Source organism: Equus quagga, chromosome 10, assembly GCF_021613505.1.
Source record: "Equus quagga isolate Etosha38 chromosome 10, UCLA_HA_Equagga_1.0, whole genome shotgun sequence".
In the NCBI taxonomy this organism is placed as follows: Eukaryota; Metazoa; Chordata; class Mammalia; order Perissodactyla; family Equidae; genus Equus; species Equus quagga.
The window spans coordinates 84,323,138-84,346,305 of record NC_060276.1 but is presented as its reverse complement, the minus strand read 5'-3'; the positions used below and the strand labels follow the sequence as shown (position 1 = coordinate 84,346,305).

The 23,168-nt window shown below is 39.5% G+C and overlaps 1 protein-coding gene across 5 annotated transcripts in view; it reads right to left on the bottom strand.

Annotated features, from left to right (window-relative positions):
• Positions 1-2,038: 2,038 nt before the first annotated feature.
• ZNF41 (zinc finger protein 41) overlaps positions 2,039-23,168 on the bottom strand; it is a 53,852-nt gene continuing 32,722 nt past the window's right edge. For 4 of the 5 annotated variants that reach the window (XM_046672969.1, XM_046672968.1, XM_046672971.1 and 1 more), the window contains exons 3-5: positions 15,640-15,766; positions 15,279-15,374; positions 2,039-7,066 (exon numbers count right to left, since the gene is read on the bottom strand). In XM_046672969.1, coding sequence (XP_046528925.1) covers positions 5,016-7,066; positions 15,279-15,374; positions 15,640-15,766 — 2,274 coding nt within the window. In that variant the 3' untranslated portion in view covers positions 2,039-5,015. Of the gene's footprint in view, positions 7,067-15,278; positions 15,375-15,639; positions 15,783-23,168 lie in introns of all 5 variants that reach the window. The other variant, XM_046672972.1, reaches the window with a different exon arrangement.

Below are 23,168 nucleotides of genomic sequence, written 5' to 3'. Positions count from 1 at the left end.
TATAAGAGCTTTCAGTGGGTTCAGTGAGTCCATCTAGTGAATTATTAAAACTGAGCGTGGTCTTGGAGACCGTTGAACTTGCAATTGGTGTCAGAAGTGAAGGCAGTCTTGTGTGGGGACTGTCCCCTCTAACTTCTGCACAAGATTAACATACAAACATCAACTGATTTTCTATATACTAGTAACTAACAATAAGAAATTGAAATTAAAACCCAATACCACCCAATAAAGTAGAAATAAGACACCAAGTCTTATAACTTATAGTAATAACACCAAGTAAAATGGCATCAAAAATATGAATTGCTTAGGGAATAATTTGTCAGATGTGAAAGACCTGTACACTGAAAACTACAAAATATTGCTGAGAGAAATTAAATACTTAAAAAGATAGAGCGATATACCTTATTTATGGGTCAGAAAACTCAATATTGTTAAGATTTCAATTCTTCCCGAATTGATCTATAGATTAGAACTAATCTCAATAAAAATCACAGCAGCTTTTTTTTTATTGAAATGGACAGATTTATTCTACAATTCATATGGAAGAGTAAAGGGCCTAGGATGGCCAAAACAACTCTGAAAAAGAAACTTTATTGAGGTACAATTTACATTCCTTATTTAAATTTTACAGTTCAATGACTTTTTTTAAACAAAAGTTTATTCCTAAGTGTACAACAGGCTCCAAGACAACACTTCATTTTAGCTAGAGGTGGCAGGAGATGTTAGGGCAGGGGATCCAGATGTTTAAACGGGAATAGAAGTAAGGATCACCTCGATGACCTTTATTAAATTTACCTAGTTGTGCAACCATCACCACAATCAGGTTCTAGAACATGTATGTCACCCCAATAAGATTCCTTGCACTAATTTACAGTTAATGATCATTCACATTCTCACCCCAGACAACCACTAATCTATGGATCGCTATAGATTTGACTTTTCTGGGCATTTCATATAAATACAATGTACAAATACAATATTAGATCTTTTGTGTCACACTTCTTTCGCTTAGCAATATACCACGTTTTGTTTATCTATTTGCCAGTTGATGGACATTTTGAGTGTCTCTACTTTTTGCCTCATAGGAATCATGCTGTTAGAATATTCAAGTGCAAGTATTTGTGTGAACACGTTACATATCTTTTGGGTAGATAATAAGAGTGGCATTGCTGGCTCCTATGGTAAATTTATAATCAACTTTTAAGAAACTGCCAAGCTTTTCCAAATTGGCTATACCATTTTAATGTGTTCACACCAGAAATGTATGAAAGTTCCTGATTCTCCAAATCCTGGCCAACATTTGTTAGAATTGTTTTTTTTTATTATAGCCATTTTAGTGCATGTAAAGTGGTATTTCATTGTGTTTTAATTAGAATTTCTCTAAGGACTAATGACGTTGGGCATCTCTTCACGTGCTTATTTGTGTATCTTCTTTGGTGAAATGTCTCTTCAAATCTTTTGCCCATTTTAAACTGGGTTGTTTGTCTTGTTTTTATTGAGTTGTAAGAGTTCTTTATATAGTCTGGATACAAGTCCTTTACCGGATATATGATTTACAAATGTTTTCTCCCAGCCTGTGTTTTGTCTTTTCTTTTCCTAATGGTGTTTTTTGCAGCACAAACCTTTTTGGTTTTGATGAATTCGAATTTATCATTTTTTTCTTTATAGATCATGCTCTTGGTGTCCTATCGAAGAGTTCCTTGCCTAATACAAGGTCACAGAGATTTTCTCCTATGTTTTCTGCTAAAACTTTTATAATTTCAGGGGCTGGCCCCATGGCGGAGTGGTTAAGTTCGCATGCTCCGCTGGAGGTGGCCCAGTGTTTCGTTGGTTCGAATCCTGGGCGCGCACATGGCACTGCTCATCCAACCACGCTGAGGCAGCGTCCCACATGCCACAACTAGAAGGACCCACAATGAAGAATATACAACTATGTACTGGGGGGCTTTGGGGAGAAAAAGGAAAAAATAAAATCTTAAAAAAAAAATAAAGCTTTATTGAAAAAAAACTTCTATAATTTCAGCTTTTACATTTATGTCTCTGTTCCATTTTGAGTTTTTATTATGGTGTGAAATAAGATTTAAATTCATCTTTTTGCATGTGGGATATCCAATTATCCTTGCACTAAATGTTGAAAAGACTTCTTTCTCCATTGAATTGCCTTCACATTTTTGCAAAAAAATATGTTTACTATGAGTATGAGGGTTTATTCTTGGACTCTCTATTCTGTCCCATTGATCTATGTCTCTATTCCCATGCCAGTACCATACAGTCTTGATTACTGTAGTTTTATAATAATTTTGAATGTCCTCCCACTTGATTCTTCTTTGGCAAATTCCTTTTTGCTATTCTTGGTCTTTTCTATTTCTATATAAATTTTAAGATTAGCTTATCAATTTCTGGAGAAGAAAGCCTGCTGGAAAGTTGTATTGAATTTGTAGATCATGTGATTTTTCTTCTTTAGCCTGTTAATATGGTAGATTACCTTGACTGAGTTTTGAATGTTGGAGCAACCTTGCATCACTGGAATAAACCCGACTTAGTCATGATGTATAATCTCTTTATATGTTGCTGGATTAAGTTTGCTAATATTTTGTTGAAGGTTTTTATGTCTATATTCATGAGGAGTGTTGATCTATAGGTTTCTTCTCTTGTGCTGTGTTTGCATGCCTTAAGTATCTGAGTAAGACTGGCTTTATAGAGTTGAAGAGTGTTCCTTCCTCCTCTATTTTCTAAAAGATTTTGTGGAGTGCTGATATTATTTTCCCTGTCACTGTTTAATGCAATTAACCAGTTAAACTATCTGGCTTTGGGCATTTCTTGTGTGGGAAGATTTAAGTTACTAATTGCTTACTATTGCTGGTAGGATGTAAAATGAGGCAGCCACGTGAGGACCATGCCTGGGTCTCTGATTTCAGATATCAGTAAAATGTGTTGGGGAGATACTACAGTGGGATTGGAGGGCAAAGAAATACAAATTAAAACCACGCTAAGATATCACTATACACCAACTATAATGGCTAAAGTAAAAAAGATGGAAAATACCAAGTGTTGCCAAAGATGTGGAGCAACTAGAACTCGTATACTGTGCTTGTGGGAGTATACATTGGTACAGCCATTTTGGAAAACTAGTTTTATAAACTAAAGCTGAGCATATGGATACCCTATGACCTGGCAGTTCAACTCCTAGGTAAATACCTAATAGAAATTCATAAATATGTTCACCAATAGATAGGTACTAAAATATTTATAGCAGCACTATTCCTAGTAGCCCCAAGCTGCAAACAACCCACATGTCCATCACCAGTAGAATGGATAAATATATTGTAGCATATTTACACAATGCAGTATAACATGACAACGAGAATGAACTATCTACAACTACATTCAACAACATGGATGAATCGCCCATTCATAATGTGAATGAAAGAAGATAGACAATAAAGAGTATATTACTAAAACATGAAATACAATTGTTTGACTCAATTTATATAAAATTCCAAACAGACAAAACTAACCGATGCTGGTAGAAGTTGGGAGAGTGTTTGCCCTTGGGGGGCTGGGAGGATGGTAAGGCCTAGAAATGAGCACAGGGAGTGCTTCTGGGGTGCTGGTCACGTTCTATTTCTTGATCTATGTTCAGTTTATTAGAATTCATTGAACTCTATGCTTATGATATATGCATTTTCTGTATGCATTACACTTTAATTAAAAGGTTTAAAAATAAAATAAATTTGCATGCTTCAAAGAAAACCCCTTTTCTTATGATTATTGTAAAAAACATTTAAGGGAAAATGAGAAAGTGTCTATATATCAGTGCTTAAAAAAAAAGTAGTGCTCTTTCTGGAGAAGTCTTCCAGTTATTCACCTATAATAAACTATAATTATATCTTAGACTAACCAACTACAATGCAACATGACTTTACCTCATAGCATTCTACACAAAACACATGTGTGCAGAAAACGAATATATCTTAACCAAATTGGAAGAAAAACAAAATCACAATTTCATGTATTGAAACCCAATTTCTCAACCTTTCTTTTTCAAACAGGAATCCCAAAGAAAGCAGAGGCTTCAGTGGACGAGACTGGAAGTCCAGAGTGCTGTGGCTCAGTTCCATTGTCTTAGGGTCAGGTACTAAGGGGATGAGAAGTCTATGGCCTGTGGCTAACATAAATAAATGATAGCATTTAACATAAATAAATGATAGGTACAGGTTGGAAGGCATGCATACCATTTTTCAGGTGTGAATCACCTGCTGCCACAGCATGGACTTAATGAGGGGACAGTTGCCACCTTTAGGTATCCGTAACGTTTAATAACTACATTCCTGTAACACAGGCTACAGTTATGCCTAATTGGCCAATGCATAAAGTCAGACTTTAAGTTAGAAATTATATTTCATTAAAAAAAAGTATACCATGGTGACTTCTCAGAGGGAAGAGAAAGAACAGTTTCTCATGGCAGTCTTTTCCGTGTCTTAAATGTCAATGCTCACAAGAACTTCTGGTTTCTACTCACAGATCTGAATTCCCAAATAGATTTGTGCCTTGACTTCAGTGCCCTGCAGGTATTTGGACCATTAAAACTCTTCTGCCCACCCACCCTAGAAATTTGAAAAACCTTTGCCAATATTGAGTACTTTTACATCTCAGGGTACGAAGAAAGTCCTTTATTCAAAAAGTAACACATAGGAGATTACAAGTCATCTCCTGGGGTCTCGATTTCTACCATTTGAGTCCCTGTATGAATGATGAAACCAAAGAGGACTATTGCTCAAATGCTTTATTGAAGCGTCTTCCTACACATGTCCTTGCATATCAACTGTGGTGATGTGGGTGCTTGTATTTCCAATTGACTGAAGGATACTTGGCGTTGTTTGCCTTCTGTTCACTTAAGCTGTAGTCTGTCATGTTTGCTTCCCCCTGCCAGTGATTGCAGCATCAGGCACTCCTCTTCCCCACTATGAGACATCTGATGCAGACCTAGTTGTGATTTCCAGCTGAAAGCTTTTTCAGTCCCTGGCTTTATAGAGTTTTTCTCCACTATGAGTTTTCTGGTGTTTAATGAGATTTGACCTGTCATTGAAGGCTTTCTGACATTCTGTACAAGCATAGGGTTTCTTTCCTGTGTGAATTATTTGATGCATACTTAGTGTTGCTTTCTGGATGAAAGCTTTCCCACATTTACTGCATTCATAGTGTCTCTCTCCAGTATGAGATTTCTGATGGATAGTGAGGCGTGACTTCCAAGTGAAGGTTTTTCCGCAGTCACTGCATTTATAGGGTTTCTCTCTAGTATGGATTTTCTGATGTGTTATGAGATTTGACCTGTCAGTGAATGCCTTTCCACATTCAGCACATATATTGGGTTTCTCACCCGTGTGAATTTTCTGATGCACACGGAGTTGTGACTTCTTAGTGAAGCATTTCCCACAGTCACTGCATTCATAAGGCTTCTCTCCAGTATGGATTCTATGATGTGCAATGAAGTGTGATTTCTGGATGAAGGCCTTCCCACATTCAGGACAAACATAGGGTTTCTCTCCTGTATGGATTCTCTGATGTACACTCAGTGTTGATTTCTGGATAAAGGCTTTTCCACATTCATTGCATTCATAGTGTCTCTCTCCAATATGAGATTTCTGATGTATTTTGAGGCGTGACTTCCATATGAAGGCTTTTCCACAGCCATTGCATTTATAGGGTTTCTCTCCAGTATGAGTTTTCTGGTGTTTAATGAGGTTTGACTGATCACTGAAAGCCTTCCCACATTCAGCACACATATAGGGTTTTTCTCCAGTATGAGTTTTCTGATGTGTAGTGAGATTTGTCCTATGAGTGAAGACCTTTCCACATTCTGTACATATATAGGGTTTTTCTCCTGTGTGAATTCTTTGATGCACATGGAGTTGTGACTTCTTAGTGAATGATTTCCCACAGTCACTGCATTCATAAGGTTTTTCTCCAGTATGAATTCTCTGATGTGTATTGAAATGTGATTTCTGGATGAAGGCCTTCCCACATTCAGTGCATACATAGGGTTTCTCTCCTGTGTGAATTCTCTGATGCATCCTGAGTGCTGATTTTCTTGTGAAGGCTTTCCCACATTCACTGCATGCATAGTGTTTCTCTCCGGTATGAGTTTTCTGATGTATATTGAGGTCTGAATTCTGGGAGAAACCTCTTCCACATTCACTGCATTCATAAGGTTTTTCTCCTGTATGAATTCTCATATGTCTAAAGAGATATGATCTGTGGAAAAAAGCTTTTCCGCATTCACTGCATTTATAAGGTTTCTGCCCAGTATGAATTTTCTGGTGTGTAATGAGGTTTGACTTGAGAGTAAAGACCTTCCCACACTGAGTACATATATAGGGTTTCTCTCCTGTATAAACCCTCTGAGGTACATCAGTTGGTGGCTTCTGAAGGAAGACGTTCTCACTTTCAATGCATTCCTGGGATTTTTCTCTAGCATGGAGTTTCTGATGCTCAAAGAGATGTGACTTCTGAGTGAAGCTCTTTACACATTCAGTACATACATAAAGTTTCTCCCCAGTAGGAATTTTCTGATGGTGGATGAGAATTTGATTGTGGCCAATATGTTTTTCACATTGATTTTGTTCACAGGAATTTGCTCCTGTAATTTGCTCATTCTTAGCAGAGGAAGAGCTATGGGCAAAATTGCTACCATTTCCAAAAATCTTGTCAAAGTTCTTTGTTGCATTGCTTTTATTATGATTATGTAAGTTTAAAGTATGCTTCAAACTCTTTCCAAATGTGTCACAGTTATGGAGCCTTTTAATTGAAGGGACAAGCTTGGTTCTCACATGAATTATTTTTTCAATGTTTTTACGTTCATAGCCCCTCTCCTTAATCAATACTTTCACATCACTTATAGGGTTATTTTGTTTTTCTTGATATCTCTCTAGCTGGTCATTATCTTGCCACAATTCTTCTAAAATAGAACACAATGAATCGTCTCCTATGGATTGACCAAATTTCTCACAGTGGAATGAAACTTCTCCAGAAATTCTCTGTTGTTGGGTTTGCCCAATATCATCATCTGAAAAGAAAAAAGAAAAAAGACTCAAAGGACAATTAGGAGAGGACAGAGGGTACGTGTAGTTAGACAGGATGAACACAGGGAAATGGAAGAGTCCATATGACGATAATGAAAATAGTAATACAAATTCCTTCTAGAATACTTATATATACAAAACAATTATATACCATTTATGATGCACCAGGCACTGTTCCAAGTGCTTTGCACAAATTAGCTCATTTAATCCTCGTTAAACCCTAAGAGGTAGCTGCTATTATCAATCGTTTTTCACGGATGAGAAAATAGAAGCATAGAGAAGTTATGTAACTTATTGAAGATCAAATAGCTAAAAAAGTGAGAGAGATGGGATTTGAACCCTGGGAATCCATATCCACTATGTAGGAGGTCTGGATAGTGGTAGAGTTACCAGAAGAAGAAACTGAAGTCTGTTAAGGGGAAGCCTGGTGTGAAGAAATATTTCCGATTGCATGTCCTTATTGCGTTATCAGCTTTAAAACTTTACTAATCTCTCTGCTTCCTCTTGCTTTTCCCTCTGAACCATTATGAACATCAACATTAAATTTATATGCCTCAGACTCTAATGCCTCTATATCTACAGGACAAACTGTTGCAACATCAGCCATCCTGACAAAGACAAACAGTACATAGCTATCTGTGCTCCAGCTCTATAGCCAGCTGCAAGTTTTCCTTTGTCCCAGGAATATATACTTTACACAGCATCAACCAAGAAAAGAAAGGCCATCTATTGCAGAAACTGCAAGCCATCCACAAAAATCTATTTGCCTCTTCTTTTATAGTAATAGAATGCAGCTGGGCATTACATTTACCAGCCTCACTTTGTCCTCACCAATGAAGTATGAGCAGAAGTGATCTGTGCCACTTCTAGGCCAGGCCTTAAGACAGTGGGCTAAATCTCCTCTATTCCCCCTTCCCCCTGCCCAGTGGACTCAACAATGACCCAACATCAACCATACAGCTGACAACAATGCCCTAGGAGATGGGAGAGCAATGACTTGGAACAAAGTCCCTGAATGACCCATCAGGATCAGAGTTGACTTGTTGAATGGACCCATTCACCTCAGAATTCTTACATAAGAGAGGATATACATTTATATTAAGCTTGTTGTTTTGCTCCTCTATGCATATTCAAAATGTATTGTCCTTGATATCAGCTCCAATTTCAGTGTACTTTTAGGGAGATTATATCTGCTACGAATTTATAAAGCAGGCATGATACCACTCATATTGATATTCAATTTGGCACAATTTTGTGTTAGAAAGAATTAATAGACAAAGGCTGAAACTATTAACATTTCATGCAGTTGTCTCCCCTTTCCAAATATAATCTATGGTCCTTTGAATTCCTCTGAGCAAACACTAGAAAAATCCTTGTGAAGAGAGCAAAATCTCCTCTTCTGTCTATCTCCCCAAATTCAATAAATTTAAGTTTACTAAATATTTTCCATGATTTGCTTGAGAAAACTGAAGAATAAATGTCCCAGTTATCAATTTATTGCTTCCCAACTCCAAATTCATCCTTCCTTGCCTGCTCTTCAAAAATGGATCTGAGTCTCTTTAAATATGTCTTTTCCTTTGCCATCTGGTAATGTTAAGCCTTGTCAGTATGAGGCAATGGAGAAACACTGCAGAAGGAAGGGGTTTTGCTTCTTAGTTCTAGGGAGCTCACTCAGCAGGTTCCTCCAACAAGGACAGTTTGTCTAGCACCAGGCTCCTGCAGTGTGGGTGGCTTCACAAACATCTGGCTCCTGATGTACCTCCTGAAGCTCCACATGCAGCTTCCCAGGCACCCAGCTCTGCAGTGTGGATGACTGCTCTAGACCTCAGCTCCTGCAGTGCAGATGGCTTCCCAAGCACCCAGCTCCTGCAGCACTAGTAGCTTCTCCAGCTCCAGGCTCCTGCAGGGCATTGCAGCGAGCAGCACCTAGTACCCAGAAGTTTCCCCTGGCACCCCTCTCAGGTGATTTGTAGCAGAATACCTCCAATGAGACACTTCCCCAAGATCAGCTTTCTCTGGAACCCCAGAGGGTAGAGTTCCAGCAAGTTTCACCAAAGCAGCACCACAGCAACTCTTCTGCAATGCTGTGAGCCATGGCTGCGCCCCTCTAACAAGGTCTTGATCCATCCCTGGGAAGCAGGGCAGGTTCTTCCTTGGGTGCTCCATCACAGCCCTAGAGGCACTGGCTGTTCCCTTAGCCTGCTATTCCGTTATTCTTTAGAGTTCTCTTCACTATTACTAGCCAAGTTCTTGTCACTGCAATCTCATTATAGATAATAATTCCTTATGTTAAACTTTCCCTGTTCAAATTAGTATGTAGTTTCTCTCTCCTGATCAGATCCCAAGTTATACATAAGAAACAGGCTCTTAATTCTGGGAACTTTCTAAAATTGTAGAGGTAAGAGCCTCAGTTATGACACAGTCTAAAATTCTGTGCTTTTCTCTGAGTTCCTGGGGGATAGAGGATGAGAAAAAGGAAAAGAGTCATATATGCGGGAGTAATTAAGAGCCATTTCATGGAGCAGTGAAATCTGATCATAAGGCGAAAATGTAGCATCTGAATAGACAGAGCACAGAGTAATGAGTCAGAGTCAGGGAACACTATCAAATATGGTAGACACCAAGAAAAATGTTAAAAATGCACAGCAAAAGAACAATCAACAAAATGAAAAAGCAACCTACTGAGTGGGAGAAGATATTTGGAAATCATATATCTGATAAGGAGTTAATATCCAAAATATATAAAGAACTTATAGGGCCAACCCCAGTGGCCTAGTGGTTAAGTTCGGCATGTTCCACTTCAGTGGCCGGGGTTTGGTTCCTGGGCACAGACCTACACTGCTTGTCAGTGGCCATGTTGTGGCGGCAGCTCACACACAAAAATAGGAAGATTGGCAACACATGTTAGCTCAGGACGAATCTTCCTCAGCAAAAAAACTTATACATCTCAGTAGTAAAGAAACAAACCAATTAAAAAATGGACAGAGGACTTGAATAGATAGTTTTCCAAAGAAAACATACAGGTGGTCAACAGGTACATGAAAACATTCTGGACATCACTAATCATCAGAAAATGCAAGTCAAAACCACAATGAGATATTGCCTCACCTCTGTTACAATGGCCATCATCAAAAAGACAAGAGATAACAAGAGTTGATGAGGATGTGGAGAAAAGAGAACCTTTGTGCACTGTTAGTGGCAATGTAAACTGGTACAACCACTATGGAAAACAGTATGGAGGTTCCTCAAAGGATTAAAAATGGAAATACCATATGATCCAGCTATCCTACTTCTGGGTATTTATCCAAAGGAATGGAAATCAGGATCTCATAGCGATATCTGCACTCCCACGTTCATAGCAACATTACTCACAATAGCCCAGATTTGGGAACAACCTAAGTGTTTGTTAAAGTTAAATGGATAAAGAAGATGTGGTATATATACACAATGGAATATTATTCAGCCATGAGAAAGAAGGACATCATGCCACAACTTGGCTGAACCTTGAGGGCATTATGCTAAGTGAAATAAGTCAGAGAAAGACAAATACTGTATGGTATTATCACTTGTATGTGGAATCTAAAAAAGTCAAACTTGAAGAAACAGAGTAGAGTGGTGGTTACCCAGGGTTGGAAGTGGGGGAAATGGAAAGATGTTGGTCAAAGGAGTGTACAAACTTCCAGTTATAAGATGAACAAGTTCTGGGGATCTAAGGTACAGCATGGCAATTCTAGTTAATGATACAGTATACTACTAAGAGAGTAGATCTTAAATGTTTTCACCACAAAAAAGAAATGGTAACTATGTGACAGGATGTAGGTGGTAGCTGATGCCATGGTGGGCATCATTTTGCAACACATAAATGTACCAAATCAACAGGTGGTACACCTCAAACTCACATATGTTATATGTCAATTATATCTCAATACAGCTGGGGAAAATAGTGTACAATATGGTATATTTAGGAATAAATCTGACAAAAGATGCACAAGACCTATACACTGAAAGGTAGAAAACATCGCTGGAAGAAATTAAAGAAGACCTAAATAAATAGAGGTAAATTACTTATTCATGAATTGAAAGACTCAATAATGTTAAGATATCAATTCTCGCCGAACTGATTCAATGTAATCCCAATCAACATTCACTTCTGTAGAAGCTAAAAAACTGATTTTAAAATTCATATGGATATACAAAGGACTTAGAATAGCCAAGACAATTGAAAGAGAAGAACAAAGTTGGAGGACTAACACTACATGATTTTAAATTTACTACAAGGCTACAATCAAGACAGTGTGAGAATGGTGTAAAGATGGATGAACAGATCAGTGGAACAGAATGAAGAGTCCAGAAAGAGACTCACACACGTATGACAACTGATTCTCAATAAAGGTACAAAAGCAATTCAGTTGAGAAAGGATAGTTTTTAAAATAAATAATGCTGGAATGACTGGAGAGTCATGTGAAAAAAAATTAAATTTGATCTATACCTTAAATCACATACAAAAGTTAATGCAAAATGTATCACAGAACTAAATATAAAACCTAAATATTTTGTGACCTTGGATTAGGTAAAGATTTCTTAGCTACAACACCAAAAGCGCACTCCATAAAAGAAGAAAAAAGATAAATTGGACTTTATTAAAATTTAAGACTTCTCATGAGAGACACTGATAAGAAAATAAAAAGAAAAAAATTGTAATACACTTATCTGATAAATAACTTGTGTCCAGAATACATAAAGAACTTTCAAAACTCAATAATAAGAAAACAAAGTTCTCTATAGAAAACTGGGCAAAAGATTTGTACAAACACTCCACCAAAGAAGATGGATATATATGGATGTCAAATATTAAACGTTATGGAAATGCTAATTAAAACTACAGTAAAATACCACTATCCAACTATTAGAATGGCTAAAATTTTTTTAAATGGACTATTCCAAGTGCTGGTGAGGATGTAGATCAACTGGAACTCTCATACATAGCTGGTTAGAACGTAGAATGGTACAGCCACCTTGGAAAACAGTTTGGTGGTTTCCAGTAAAGTTAAACATACACTTAACATACAACCCAGCAATCTCACTCCTGGATATTTACCTTAGAGAAGTGAAATCTTATCATCACACCAAATCTGTAAACAGATGTTTACAGTGCCTTTATTCATAATCACCAAACTGGAAACCATCCAACTCATGAATGGATAAACAAACTATGGTAAATCCACACTGTGGAATACTACTCAGCAATAAAAAAGAACAAACTATGGAAACACACAACAGTATGAATGAGTTTTGAATGCATTATGTGAAAGAAGCCAGGCTCAAAAAGCTTTGTACTGTATGATTCCATTTATATGACATTCTGGAAAGGCAAAACTATAGAGACAGAAGAGAGATCAGTAGTTTCCGGGGCTGGAAGTAGGAAAGAGTGACAACAAAGGGGCTTGAGGTAATTTTTTGTTCTATATCTTGATTATGGTGTGGTTACATGACTGGGGTGTGTTTGTCAAAACTCATGGATTATTAATATAAATAAACCTCATAGAATTATTAAAAACGGAGTTGAGCAGAGGTTATAGAATATATATAGATATGAGTTTGAACTGGAAATATGTGGCCATGTTGTTTGTCTCCTTGAAAGAAGAGTTTGATTGTCCCATACTAGGTAATGAGGAGTAATTGTAGGTTTATTTCATAAAGCTCATGGCAAGATAAATGGAATGTTTAGGTAATGAAATCTGTCATTAGCATTTAAAGTGAACTAATAAAAAGAATGGAATCAGCAAATCTAATCAGGAATAGAATAATCACAATCCAGGCATAAAAGAATATGGAGCTGGTTTTGGGTGATACTACTGGGAACTGAGAAGATGAACTCAGAACTGAAAATGATATTTGCAAAAATGGAAAAGCAGTAGGAACTGTAGAGTGATTACTAAAAGAATGACCAAAAAAATTAAGAAACACTGACAGAATGTGACAAAATTTGGAAGATGAGGTTTCTGATATGTGAGGTGATGATTCCAATTTCGGATGTATAGTCATGCGCCACATAATGTTATGGTCAATGACAGGCTGCATATAGGATGGTGGTCCCCTAAGATTAGTACCATCTTGCCTAGGTGTGCAGTAGGCTATACCATCTAGGTTTTTGTAAGTACCGTAGAGGAGGAAGAAATTTTCCTCTACCCTTCCAGGTTCTTCCAGCTGGTCTAAGCATTAAACTGACATGAGACAGAGTAACAGGAGAAAAAGAAACAAAAGTTTAATAACATGTGTACATGGGAGAAACCCAGGAGAACTGAGTAACTCGCTAAAATGGCTGAAGCCTGCGCCTTAAATACCATCCTCAGCTAAAGACAAAAAGAAGATGCTGGGGGTGGGGACAGTCAGGGACTTTAAATGGAAGGAAGGCAATTCACAGGTAGATGAAAGGGAGCAAACCTTTGGAAAACAAGTGGCCACAAAGAAACAGAAGGACACAGAAGGGAGCCCAACCAACAGGCTTTTCTAGGTTTCTCCCTGTCTACCACCTAGTTCCTATTACGCTAAGGTGATAGCTCGCATCCTGAGACAGGTTTTTTTAATCTGAATTCTTTAGTTAGTTAAGGGAGAGGTAACAAGGAAAACTTTCTGAGTCTTTTGTTTCTCAAAGATAATCAGCTTAAAATAATCCTCATGTTAAGGAGACACATTTTGGCATTTTGGGGTGGCAAATTTCGTTCCTCTTCAGTACACTTTATGATGTTTGCACAATGACGAAATCGCCTAACAACACATTTCAAAGAATGTATTGCCCTTGTTAAATGATGCATGACTATACAGAGGATCAAGAGAAACATCTCCTGGCAACTTTCCAAGTAGCTAAATTTAGTACTAAAGTACCAGTGAAAAACAGACACTAGAGATGTCAAAAGCAGAGTCATCAGAATTTCAGTATGGATGAATCCTTGCATGTATATGAAGCACAGACTGGTGAATAGTAGACAGGGTCCCTAGGGCAACCTAATTTATGGAGATAAGGCTGGAAAAAAGGGTAAATAATAAATTGAATGCAAATCAGTAAGAAACAGACAGGAAACTCGGTGAAACAAGGGTAACATGTATAAGGTCACTCATAGGAGGGAAATTTAAAGAGATCACAACAGGTCAGTAATTAAATGCTCAAATTAGGTATTGGAGAAATGCAAAATAGAAAATGAGATATCACTTTATACCCATTGTTGGGCAAAAAATGAGAAACTTTGGTACTACTAATTGTTGGCAGAAACTCTAGGAAAGCTAGAACCCTTGTGCACTATTGCTGGGAGTATAGATTAGTGCAGCCAAGCTGAGGATAATATGGTGGGGCTCCGTCAAAGTCAGGATGAGAATACACAATGATCTGGCAAGCCCTGTCTTCTACATACATCCCTGAGAAATTCTCACACTCCAAAAGGGAACACTGATGTAGAAATTTACTGTAGAGTTGTTTGTATTAGCTGGGAGTTAAGAACAGCCCTGGGTTCCACCACTGGGTGAATGGTTAAGTTAGATGTGGTACCAGCATGCTGTGGAATGCTGTGCAGCAATTTGAAGGAATGAAGCCAGATGAACACACCACAATATAGACAGATTTTAGGGATGTGTGAAAAAAGGGAACAAAATTAAGACATGTAGCACGATATAATTTATATATAATAAAAATACATACTCACAGCCAATACTTCAGGCTCTAAGAGAATACTACACAAATTCAAAGTTCAAACACATTAGATCAGTTGCCCATGGGACTGGATACAGAGAATGGATAAAAAAGGAATAAAGAATGGATATGGGGAATGGAATAAAAAGGAAGAAAATTTTAAATACCAGAATGTACAAGGAATCTAAGATAAGGGATGCGGGAGAGGAGTAGGAAGAATGAAAAGGTCCTAGATAAGATGGGGTGCTATGTTGTGATTCAGGCTGCAGAGATTAGAGAAAGCTCTCCTGCCAAAAAGCCAAGCAAAGAAGACAATAGATGTGGCAATGGTCATACTTGGAGATGGCATTTAGGTATCTGAGGGGCTTCTGTCAGCTCTCTCCAATTAACTCCGAAAGTTTAGAACCTTCAAGACAGGTTATCTTCAGAGCCTTTCAGAGGTATCAGCCTCTCCTAGAAAAAGTCAGATTTACTTCCATGTCCCCCATCTTCCCAGGTCACACTCACTCACCTGAACAGCTCTGATGTGGGGCTTCTCCCTCTAACATCCATGGCCCCTCTCCTTGCTCCAACTTGAAGATGACCTCTGGTTTCGGAACTTGGTACCCTGTTAACAGGACATGATACAGGATTGGGTCCAGCTAATTGGGTTTCGGGGCCCTCTCAATGATACTTCCATTTGCTCTTCAGAAAAGTAATCACATTTCACTGGGAAGAGAGCAATAATCATAGTGCTGAAAAGGGACTGAAAAATCTCAGACCAAGCAAGGAGGACACCATTGCACACTCCAGACGTGCCAGAGCACTCGGCAGCTGAGGACGGAAATACCTCACTGAGGCCCCTGGCAGACGCATAGGGCGGCTGTGCTTACCCACTGAGCACAGGTGGCTGTAGTTCTCCAGTGTCACATCCCGGTACAGTCGTCTCTGAGCAGGGTCCAAGTGCTGCCACTCCTCCCTGCTGAAGTCCACAGTCACATCCTCAAAAGACACTGAGACCTGTAACAACACAATCCTGTTCAAGGTGACACGGTCAGCACTGTGGGGTAGAGGGAAGATAAATGGGAAGTTGTTTTTAATGACTTTTACCATAATGTATCATGTAGGATTTTCACTCAGTACTCAGCTTTGTATTTTATTTTGTGAGAGAAAAAAACTCATTGAAGGATCGTGACATCCATTGTGTACTACATTCATTCAGTCAGTTATTTAGTCATTCTTTTTTAAAAAATGGGGGTTAACATAGGCTCTATTTAAGTTCTCTAGTTAATGCAGAAACAACATACAATACATTTACAGATTGGTTATGTGCCAGGCAATGGCAATACGGAATTGACTAAAATATAAAACAACTTAAAGACTTGGACACCCAACATAGGAAGACACAAAGGGGGCTAAGAGGCATTTGGAAGAACATACGGGGAGAAAGGCAAAACAATAAAGCCTTTAAAAGATATTAAAGAAAAAATATAGGCGAATATCTTGATGATCTTGGATAGGGAAAATAATTCTCAAATGGAATGCTAAAAATATTAACTATCAAGAAAAAGATTGATAAGTCTGCCTGCAATAAAGTTTAAAACTTCTGTTCATTTCAAAAACAGCATTATAAGAGAAAAAAGGAAAGCCACAGAATAGAAGATATCTGCAATACACGTTACTGACAAAAGGGCTCACATCCAGAGGATGTAAAGAACTCTTACAAATCAATAAGAAGAAAAGAGACCACCTACTAGAAAAGTGGGCAAAGGATTTGAACAGGCATTTTACAACAGAGGAAATCCAAGGCGTCAATAAACACGTAAGGGCTTACACTCCCTAGAGACCAGAGAATGCAAATTCAAACCACAATGAGATACCACTACACAGCCCCTAGAACATCTTCAATGAAAAAGACTGACATTACGAAGTGTTGAAGAGAACATGGTGCGATGAGAACTCTCATATTGCTGATGGCGGTGTATGTGGGTACCACCATGTTGGAAAGCATTTTTGCTTTAACTGGTGATGTTGAAGCATGCATGCACCAGGACACAGTGCTTCCATTCATGGAAAGGCGTCCAACTGGAATATGTGCACATGTGTAACAGGAGGCATGTTCAAGAATATTTATGGCAGCATTATTCAAAATGTGTGTAAGAGTTCATGACAAAAAAATTAAAAACAAATAGTAATTTTTTAAAAAATCAGTGTTCAACATAACAGCATCTACTATCTTTGTGGAAAATATTAAGGATTTTTTTTAGTTGCTTTATTTGCATAATCTCTAAGCATATGCCCCACCCACCTACCCACCCACAAACTAATCAAGACTAGTTTTCTGGCGAGGGAGATCTGGGGAGCCGGGGAGAGAACCGTGTGAATGTATTCCCTATTCAAAAACTTAAGTTAAAAATTACCAATGGGACCAAAATGGAATAGACATAGTTCTTATTTTTCCTGCTAAGTATAGCTAAAACCCCTGGATATTATATATAAAACAAAGAGAAGACAACGCTGTCAGCTGGAGAGAAGGACGCGAACTGGCTAGGGACCTCGGAACCTGAAGAAGGAGAGAGCAGTGATTTCCCTAAGCTTTCCTTTTGCCCCATATATCTTAGACCGGGTGCTGGAGAAGCTGGCAACCCAGAATGCCAACTGGTGCAAGCAAAAACAGCCCCAAGAAAGCCTGCTCTTTCTAGCCAAAGTACCAGGAAAGGGGCGACGTAGCAAGAGAGAAAATTTTAAATTACTGCCCTACTTAAGCCAAGCATGGCAGAAAAAACTGTAGCCCTCACCCCTGTTCCCATCAGCAGAGGCTGAGGGGTGGGCCTAGATTTTCATCCCTGCCTGGGGGGAATGAGGCCCCTCCCCTCCAGTGTCAGTTTAAGCTATGTGGGGATCTTGGACTTCCACCCCCACCCAGTCAGGAGGCACCCTTCTGCCTCCCCACCAGCGTGGTGCCAGAGGCAGTCTGGTGGGGAGCCTGAAGTTCCACCCTGACCCAGCAGCCACAAGGTGCTCATCCCCCTCTGGGGTGTCAAAGGAGGCCAAGCGGGGAGCCTGAAATTCCGCCTCCACCTGGCAGTAAAGAGGAGAGTCTCCTTTCTAGTAGAACAGTGTTGGAGGAGGCCTGCTAAACACAAGATTTAAATAACATCCAGAGTCTCATAGTTCCCCAAATATCCAGCACATAATTGAAAATGAGGCATCACGCAAAGAAGCAGGAAAATCTCAACTGGAATGAGAAAAGACAATCCACAAACACCAACACCGAGATGACACCGATGTTGGGAGTATCTGACAAGAATTTTAAAGCAGCCACCATAAAAATGCTTCAATATATTTAAAAGAAATGCAAAAATAGAAAGTCTCAGCAAAGAAATAGAAGATCTAAAGAAGAACCAGATGGAAATTTTAGAACTGAAAAATACAATAACCCAAATTTTAAAACTCAATGGATGGGGTCAACCCCAGAATAGAGAGGACAGAGGAAAGAATCAGAGAACTTGACGATAGAAAAGTAGAAATGATCCAGTTTGAACAACAGAAAGAAAATTGAAAAAAAAATGAGCAGAGACTCAGGGACCTGTGAGACTATAACATTCGTGTTATAGAGACTATAACTCTGGCATTCGTGTCACCAGAGTCCCAGAAGGAGAGACGAAAGTGTGGGACTGAAAAAGTATTTGAAGAAATTATGGCTGGAAATTTCTCAAATTTGGCAGAAAAGATCAACCTAGAGATACAAGAAGCCGAGCAGACCTCAAAAGGACAAACCAAAGAAATCTACACCAAGGCACATTATAATCAAACTTGAGAAAACTAAAGACAAAGAAAAAAAATCTCGAAATTAGCAAGAGAGAAATGACACCTTACCTATAGGAGAAAAACAAAGTGACAGTGGATTTCTCATCAGAAATCATGGGGAAGAGAAGGAAGTGGCACGACATTTTTCAAGTGCTGAAAGAAAAGAACTATCAACCCTGAATTCCATATATGGCAAAATTATCCTTAAGAAATGAAGTGGTCTGGCCAATAAATACATGAAAAGATGCCTGACATTGTTAATTATCAGGGAAATGCAAATCGAAGTGAAGTATCTACAATGAGATACTACCTCACACCCACTAGGATGGCTAGAATCAAAAAGTCAGATAATAACAAGTGTTGGTGAGGACGTGGAGAAACTGGAAACTGTCATACAGTACTGGTGGGAATGTAAAATAGTGCGGCTGCTTTGGAAAACAACCTGGCAGTTCCTTAAATAATTAAACATGCAGTTACCATTTGACCCAGCAATTCCACTCCTGGATGTATGTATAATCAAGATCAATGAAAAGATATGTCCACATAAAAACGTGTACACAAACGTTTATAGCAGCATTACTCATAATAGCCCAAAGGTGGCAACAACCCAAATGTACATCAGCTGACCAATGGATAAACAAAATGTAATATGTCTGCACAATGGAATATTATTCAGCCATAAAAAGAAATGAAATACTGATGCAAGCCACAACATGGCTATCTATCTGCCTATCTATGTACCTGGCTACCTGTCATACGGACTGGTGACTTCCTACTTTATTCAGTGGGTTATAATATATTACTATCATTATTTATTTTGCTACTCAAATTGTCCCAGATTTAGCTGGAGGGAGCTCCTTGAAAACATTATGCTGAGTGAAAAAAGGCAAACACAAAGACCACATATGGTGATTCCATTCATGTGAAGTGTCCAGACAGTGTGTTAGTGGTTGCTTCCGGTTGGGGGGGGGGGGGGGGGGGGGGGGAGGGGGGATGTGGTGCTTAAAGGGTGTGGGGTTTCTTTCTGGGGTGATGAAAATGTTCTAAAATTGACTGTGGTGATGGTTGCACATATCCATAAATATACAAAAAACTATTGAATTGTACACTTTAAATGGGTAAATTGTATGGTGTGTGAATTCTATCTCAATAAAGCTGTTATTAAGAAAGAAGAAATGAAGGGGCAATCAAGCTATTCTCAGATGAAGGAAAACTGAAAAACTTTGTTGCCAGCAGGCCTATCCTAAAAGAATGACTAAAGGAAGTTCTCTAGACAGAAAGGAGATGATAAAAGAAGGAATCTTGGAACATCGGGAAAGAAGAAAAAATGGAAAGAGCAAAAATATAGGTAAATACAATAGACTCTCCTTCTCCTCCTGAGTTTTCTACGTTATGTTTGAAGGTCAAAGCAAGACATATAACATCGTCTGATGTGGCTCTCCATGTACTGGGCTCTAGTGTGCGGGATGTAACCACTGGGGGCTGGGTAAAGGGTGACATGAGACCCCTCTGTACCATCTTTGCAACTGCCTGTAAATCTATAGTTATTTCAAAATAAAAAGTTTTAACAACCTACAATATTATCCTCAGAAAGACTGAAGTAGTGGACAAACCAAAAAAGGATGCTATTAAAAAGGAGCATTCACTTCTTCCCTGTCTATCTGCCGCCTACATACCTACCTACCTATCATACGGACCGGTGACTTCCTACTTTATTCAGTGGGTAACGATCTGTTACTATCGTTATTTATTTTGCTACTCAAATTGTTCCGGATTTGGCCAGAGGGAGCTCCTTCAAGGTGGCTCCTGTGTCCTTTTTTTCCCTTTTTTAAAGATTGGCACCTGAGCTAACATCTGTTGCCAATCTTCTTTTTTTTTCTTCTTCTTCTCCCCAAAGCCCCCCAGTACATAGTTGTATATTCTAGTTGTGGGTCCTTCTAGCTGTGGCATTTGGGACGCCGCCTCAGTGTGGCTTGATGAGCGGTGCCACGTCCGCACCCAGGATCTGAACCAGCAAAACCCTGGGCCGCCAAAGCAGAGGGCATGAACTTAACCACTCAGCCACGGGGCCAGCCCCTCCTGTGTCCTTTTGACATGTCCCCATCTTGTGAGCACTTTGTTCCTTTCCAGGATCACTTCATACTTTCTCTGTTCTAACCCTGGAGTCAGTCATTTCTCCAAGAAGCTCTAGTTCCCATTAGTGACAAATGGCAAATCAAGGTGTGCTCATTGTGCCTGGCATGTCATAGTCCTTTCAGCATTAGAGCGAGGAATGTTTTTCCTTACAGTAAAATGCCAACTCATAAATGTAGAAGAAATGACGGAATTAGAGAAACAGCACAGCAATTAATTGTTACAGGCAAGAGTCGTCACTGGATGCCAAAATCAGTGGACAAGGGCATGAGAAATAGGATATCCACATAGTCTCAAAGTGTCTCCCCACAAAATAGTTATTAATTACAAAGGGAAAGATAGTAATTTTACAGTACCTGACAGATAACATCTTAGCCAGGTGATCAAAGTTAATATTATCAATAAAGGACAAATTGATATTGAATGCCTACTGACCCTGAGAAGAACAGAGCATCATTTCTGTGATGTCCCTGACAAAAATGAATGAGCTGAATCTAATGCTTAATTAGATTGCCTCATAGGAAGCAAGAAACAAACCCAAACTGAGGGAGAGCCTTCCAAGTGGTCTGTGCCATGAAAGTCAAGGAAAGGCTAAGGAACAGTTTCTCCAGATTAAAGACTAAAGGGACGTGACAACTACACGCAACACAGGAACCTGGATTGGATCCTGGATCAGCAGAAATGCTATAAAGGATATCATTGTGACAACTGGGGGAACTGCATATTACATATTGTATATTAGGTAACTAAATAATAAACATTGTATATTAGATAGCTAAATAAATAACATTGTATATTAGATAGTACTATAGCAATGTGAAATTTCTTATTTTGAAAATTGTAGTGTAGTTATGTAAGAGAATGTCCTTGTTCTTAAGAAATACATATCGGGGGGGCTGGCCCCGTGGCCGAGTGGTTAAGTTCGCGTGCTCCGCTGCAGGCAGCCCAGTGTTTCGTCAGTGCAAAACCTGGGCGCACACATGGCACTGTTCATCAAACCATGCTGAGGCAGCGTCCCACATGTCACAACTAGCAGGACCCACAACAAAGAATATACAACTATGTACCAGGGGGCTTTGGGGAGAAAAAGGAAAAAAAAAAAATCCTTAAAAAAAAAAAAAAAGAAATACACATCGGGGCAGGCCTGGTGGCGCAGTGGTTAAGTTCACACCTTCCGCTTCGCTGGCCCGGGGTTCGCTGGTTTGGATCCCAGGTGTGGACATGGCACGGCTTGGCAAGTCATGCTGTGGTAGGTGTCCCACATATAATAAAAAGTAGAGGAAGATGGGCATGGATGTTAGCTCAGTGCCAGTCTTCCTCAGCAAAAAGAGGAGGATTGGCAGCAGATGTTAGCTCAGGGCTAATCTTCCTCAAAGAAAAAAAAAAAAGAAATACACATCGAAGTATTTAAGAGTAAAGGAGAATTACGTCTGCAAATTACTCTCAAATGGTTCAGAAAATAAAGTTTTAAATATATCTGTGTGTATACACATACACACACATACATACATACATAAATTGAGAAAAGAATGAGAGCAAATCTGGCAAAATGTTAACAATTGGTGATTTTGGATGAAGGGCATATGTAGTTCTTTGCACTATTCTTTTAACTTCTCTTTAATTTTGAAATTATTTCAAAAGAATCAAAAGTTTCAAAAGAAGCAAAGTTTTCAAACTCTTCGTAGAAAATATAGGTGAATATTCGTTTAGGCCTTGGGATGGGTGAGGATTTCCTAAACAAGACAGAAAATGCACTAAGCATCAAAGAAAAGAACTGAGGATTCGACTGTGAGGCAATGAGGAACCTTTCTTCATCAAAAGGCCCTTTGGCCTCTGGGGGCCCTGGCCGTCCCCCGCGTCCAGGGGCGCAGAGGAAGCCAGGAACTCACAGTACCGGCTCCACCCCCAGCAGCCCCCGGGCAGATCCGCCAGCACTGGGCCACGTCCTGGCACTTCACCCTCCAGCTCTCTTGAGCACAGCCCCGAGGGTTGCTGAGAGCAGGACCTCCACCTGTGCCCCTGGCAACACACCTGACCTGTCCCCCCTCACCACCCAAGGGTGTCATCCAGGGAGAGCCCTGGGGTCAGACTCGAGGGAAGCTCTCATTCTGTCTGCCCATCCTCCTGCCTCTCTTGCTGGTTACCCCAGGACAGAACAGCAGGGGGCGGGGGAGGAGTGGCTATTTACAGAAGAATGAAAATATTCTGACATTGTTAAACATTTTAACAAGTGCTGCTGCTACCTGTTAGCTGGCAGCCCAAGCTGGTGGGCAAAAGACCACCCTCTCTGTCTCTCCCTCCCTGGGAGTCACTAAGGCCACATTCACAGGGAAAGTGTACAACGACCATGCCAGGCTTTATGAGCATTAACAGATACAAAGTACACTGCCCACGCATGCCCCTTTTTGATCCCTTTCCCCAACAAAATGGAGGCTTTGTGGCACCTGGCCGCCTGGCTGGGTGGGCATCTGTGCGGTGC